Source organism: Labeo rohita, chromosome 20 (assembly GCF_022985175.1).
Source record: "Labeo rohita strain BAU-BD-2019 chromosome 20, IGBB_LRoh.1.0, whole genome shotgun sequence".
NCBI classification, from domain to species: domain Eukaryota; kingdom Metazoa; phylum Chordata; class Actinopteri; order Cypriniformes; family Cyprinidae; genus Labeo; species Labeo rohita.
The window spans coordinates 30,394,558-30,399,717 of NC_066888.1; the positions used below are offsets into that span (position 1 = coordinate 30,394,558).

Here is a 5,160-nt window from a genome sequence, read left to right on the forward strand (position 1 = left end):
GCTGTTATCTTCGCCGGCCCGCTTTGCAGCTGCTCTCCACCTGTCACTCACGCAGGGAGTGGTGCACATAGTCTGGGGCTGCGTGCGTGTGCATGTGCATACATGCGCGTGTGTGCGTTATTTAGTGATTACGGGGTTGCAGAGGGTTGCATTCTGTAATAAAATACACTGATGGAATGTACACAAAAAATAATTAATACTCAAGATGAGTATTGCATGTGAAATTTCAAATAGTGATGCGATTAATCAAAAGCTATTTGTACAGCATTTTCCTCATTTTTCAGTAATACAGTTTTTGAGCTCATGCTACTACAGACCATTTGTACTTATTAAAAATATTTGTATTACAGGATTAAATGTTTTTTTTGTAAAACTCCAGTTAATATTTCTCACAGTAAGTCATTTCTGTATAAACAAAAAACCTAAATGATTTTTCCATTGTTATTGCAGAGAAAAAAAAATAGATTGAAGAGTTGTTGACCCTTATACTGGAGCAAGCTGTCACAATGGGAACATATATGACCCTGGACCACAAAACAGCTGTATTTGTAGCAATAGCCAACAATACATTGTATGGGTCAAAATTATTTTTCTTTTATGCCAAAAATCATTAGGATATTAAGTAAAGATCATGTTCCATAAAGATATTTTGTACATTTCCTACCATAAATATATCAATACGTAATTTTCGATTAGTAATATGCATTGCTAAGAACTTCATGTGGACAGCTTTAAAGGTGATTTTCTCAATATTTTTATTTATTTATTTATTTTTTTTACACCCTCAGATTCCAGATATTCAAAAGGTTGTATCTCGGCCAAATATTGTCTTATCCTAACGAACCAAAGATCAATGTAAAGCTTATTTTCGGATGATGTATAAACCTCAGTTTCAAAAAATGGACCTATATGACTGGTTTTATGGTCCAGGGTCGCACACACACAAACTTTTGGTTTTTCAGTCAGTGTCAATAAACAGTGTTCCTATTGTGACAACTTGCCCCAGTGTAAGGGTCAACAATCTTTTTTCCTAAAATAATTTAGGGTTTCTGTGTGACTTGCTGTGAGAAATGTTAATTGGAATAAAACAAATGTGACAACTAGCCCCAGGCTCCCTTACAATGTTATTTTTGTATGAATTTCTTTCCGATCTGTAAGTCTTGCTTTCTCAACCGTGACATGAGGCTGTTTGTGGATGTCTGTGTGTGTGAAGCACTCATGGCCTTTGGGAGGCTGTCTGCATAACAGCAGTGTGTCTGAGGTGCTGCATTGTGGGATTTGGTGTCTATGGTGAATTCTCTCTTCAGCATATGCGTCTCAGAGCTGCTGGAGAAAGTCCCTTGCATACCGACACCAAGCAAGACTATTTTCCATGATAGCATTTAGACAAATATTCACAGAAAAATTGGTTAAAACTTGGGACCACCCCTGATCTCAACCAACCCAGAGGCTCCCAGGATAAATGAGATTTTCTCTGTAACCCTTTATTCATTCAAATAGTTAGAAATGTCATGATTTATGAGAAAAACGGCAATAAAAATGTTGTTAATTTAATATAATGGTTTCATTATTAAAATATCTTGTATACATGTAAATACATGTTATGTTGTACATTTTAGGTGCTGTACTGAATCTTCTCACCACTTTAAAAGACATTTTAGCTTTTAACTGCTTGTTTAAAGTCCACATTCCATTTAGGCTCTGTCATAAATTATACAAAAATATTAAAAATTAGCTTTAAGAGTGTTTACAAGTTTTAGATGAAGAAAAGCATCAACAGTTGCTCTTATAATTTTGTTCATTGCTGTTTTAAAACACTGTACTGAGCTTGTAAAAATAACTACTGTTCATAATGAATCTGAGCTCTAGAGGAAGTCTCAGGATGTAATTAGTCACAGACAAACAAGTTGTTTTAGGTTGATGTGTTTTATTAAGTGCAGACTTATCTTGGTACAGAATCCAGTTGGACACATGTCATTGAAGATGATGATGAATTTCTATGTTCACAGTGTCTGGGTTTCCACATGACAACAGATTGCTGGAATGTCACATCACAAGTGGATCCCATTTTGACTTTTTGGACTGTTTATTATTATTATTATTATTATTAGCATAAGTATTTTTGGACAAATAGCAGGACTGCAGAAACACACAAGCGCTGAACATGAAGAAAATAAAAATAAATTAATAAACGATTGTATCTAATGCAAAGTGAATTTCAGACTTTCAGCATTGACAAAGATCGATCTTTAGATCGATAAATGAAACATTTGGCTGTCGAGACAACTTTCAAATCAATCACAAACGAATTAGGCAAACGAATAATTTAAATAAAACATTTGAAATAAATAAATAATAATAATAAGATAAATAATCACAAACATATACACACACAAGAATAATAATAACAGCAACAATATAAAAAATTATTATCAGCAACCGCAATCACTCCAACATTTACATGATTAAGGCAGTTTTACAGCATGTCGAGATCTAATTCAAGGCATTTCTGGCTACACTAAAGGGAAACCCTTGTCAGTAGGTTGTTTGGACAGCTACAGTCAAAGTCCACAGATTCACAAGCTCTATTAAAGCTAGAAACGATGGAGACGTATGTACAGCCTGTGAATTCAAGGCATGTTCTAGGATTCTTAGGTCTAAAAGCTAAAAGCACTTGTGCGGAGATCCTAGAAAAATAAGCGAACAGTCTAACCTGTCGTAGATCAACTACCTTAGATTTGAAAACTCAGTCTCATCTGGTGCTCATCCAGGTCGACTCTGTGGGTTAATGCAGTGCTTCCCGACCCGCTTCGGAGTCGGGATGCGCTGGTTCAAGGCACAGCTTTGCTTTAGCAGGCTGGACGCACCGGCATCTGCAGCAGGATGACCTGCCTGTTTTCCGACGGGTGGCATTTGTTGATGTGTCTCGTAAGTCCCGGCGAGCTGTAGAACATGGCGGGACAGTATTTGCAGGGGTAGATCTGCGCCGAGTGCTGCAGGCGGATGTGCCGCTCCTGGCTCATTCTGCTGGGGAAGTTTTCTCCGCACACCGGGCACAGGTGGCACTCGGACGCGCTCAGATTCAGCGGCGCCTGGCTTTGGGGTTTGTCGCACGCTTCGTGGTGCGCCATCACGTGCTTTTTCAGGTACGCCTGACGTTTGAACTTCTTCCCGCAGTGCTGGCAGTCGTAAAGCCCGTCTTCGGATCCGGATTCGGAAAGTCCGGGACTCGGAGTGTCTCTGTCGCTGGAGGTCTCCTCTTTCTCGGCCGCGGGGGTCTTATTGCTCTCCGGGTTCTGCGGCGCCGTTTTGGGTTTGTGCCACCGCCGGTGCGAGGCCAGGTTCGCCGGGCAGCTGAAGAGCTTGTCGCATTCCGGGCATCTGTACTCGATCCGGACGATTCTGGAGCATTTGTGTTGGGCTAGAGAGAAGGGGTCGGCGTATGCCTCTCTGCACAGCTGACACACGAACTCGCCTAGCGGCTTGTCGCCGCCTGTGCACTGGGACCTGGGTTTTTGCTCCACCGGACCTTCTTTGATCTTCAGTCCCAGCACCGGGGAAGTGGTGACTTCGTCCTCAAACTGCAATTTCCGCATGGCTTTGGCTTTCTTGGATGCTGGTTTGCCTTTGCGCTCCGCGTCCGATGCGGGTCGTTTGGCGGGTAACGTGGTGCCGGTTCGGGTGCTGTTGCTGGTGCCGATTTTAAGATCCACGGGCGCGAACGGCGCCTGATCGGAGCCGTGGGGCGCCGCCGGGAAGGACTCGGCCGAAATGGGCGAGCCGAGATTGAAGCGCCTTTCCAAACACGCCCTCTCGTGCTCCCTGCTCACGGGCCGGGTCGGGCTGTACATGGATCGATACACGATCTCTGGGTTCCCGAACTGCACCGGCTGCGCCGCGTCCGTGCGCAGAGGCGGCGGCGGCGGGGACGACGACGCCGGGCGGTGCGCGCTCGCCGCGTCCTGCTGCGCTCCTGGAAACGCGCCCTGCTCATCCTCCTCCGAGCGGACGCGGTACGAAACAGGTGTCGCTTTCTTATTTCTCTTGACTAAAAATCCCCTCGGCATCTTCGCCAGCTGAAAGGCACTTCAGACGGGTTGGAATCAGAGGCACACCTGGTACTATATTTGGACGCGTGCGGTGATCTTTCCATCACGGAGGCATAGCAGCAGTCTTTTTAAGCAGGAATGATGACATTGTTCTCGCCCCTCGCCGCCTCGTCCAATCAGATGGAGCTGGAATCCCTATGGATTTGGAGATGGGAGGGTCCGCAGATTGCTCGGGCAGATGTACCTGAGGTTTATTATATTAGGATGCTTTAGGCACACGCTGGTTCCTCCTCTTTTCACGCTTTGATGCTTCCCGTCAATGCACACGTGCCCTGCCTTTGTCAGCATCCTTTAGGGGCTCCTTCACTTTTGGAGCATCAGAATTTCAAATCAAAAAGGGGGGAAATGGCAACAAAGAAGTTCCGTTTTTAAGCAGAGCGGCGCGCAGTTTTAACCCAAACGTCCTTAAATCAGCTCGCGCCGCAAAAAAGCCCGCAAGTAATTTGTCCCGCGACTAATTAAATGTATAAATCAGACGCCCGCGGGCTCAGGACATGTGCGACAGTTGAATGCGGGACGTATTAATCACTCATTGCGCGCATACATAATTCATAAAAGAGGCTCCTCTCGTTTGCATCACAAAAGACACGCTTGCGCGAGCGGCAGGGACAGACGCACATCATCCTTCTGTTCAAACGGACTCATTCCTGTCTGCAAACTCGCCCGTGCCATCAGCAGCATCATCACCATCAGCATTGTGCTCGGGTGTGATGATGTCATTCCAATGCAATGGTCCCGTCATAGCGGAGTTTCTCCCAATACCCCTCGAATCGTTTGGAGAGCGTCACAAATATGGCGTTATTGTAATTGCACACAAGCACATTTGTTGCATGTAATTTCAGAACTTCCGATGTGCTCATTTTTGTGATTTGCATGTGTTCTAGTTTATTTACACGTACAAGACGCATTTTGGGGGCCAGATGGGCTACTTGCATAATTTGGACAACACATTTGTTGCATCTGGAATATGTAGATTTTATTATTCAATACCCACCTTTTATCTTAATGTGCAAGATGGTTTACTTGCCAAACTTTGACAAACACATTTGAT

At 44.1% G+C, this 5,160-nt stretch overlaps 1 protein-coding gene across 1 annotated transcript; it reads right to left on the reverse strand.

The window, feature by feature from the left end:
• Positions 1-1,907: 1,907 nt before the first annotated feature.
• Positions 1,908-4,474, reverse strand: insm1a (insulinoma-associated 1a). The gene has a single exon (XM_051137820.1). It carries the CDS (start codon positions 4,065-4,067, stop codon positions 2,850-2,852), a length of 1,218 nt encoding a protein of 405 aa, XP_050993777.1. The 5' UTR covers positions 4,068-4,474; the 3' UTR covers positions 1,908-2,849.
• Positions 4,475-5,160: the final 686 nt, after the last annotated feature.

Bases quoted from the DNA above. Each gene is read 5' to 3' on its own strand.
- insm1a (XM_051137820.1), bottom strand. From the start codon at position 4,067: ATGCCGAGGGGATTTTTAGTCAAGAGAAATAAGAAAGCGACACCTGTT.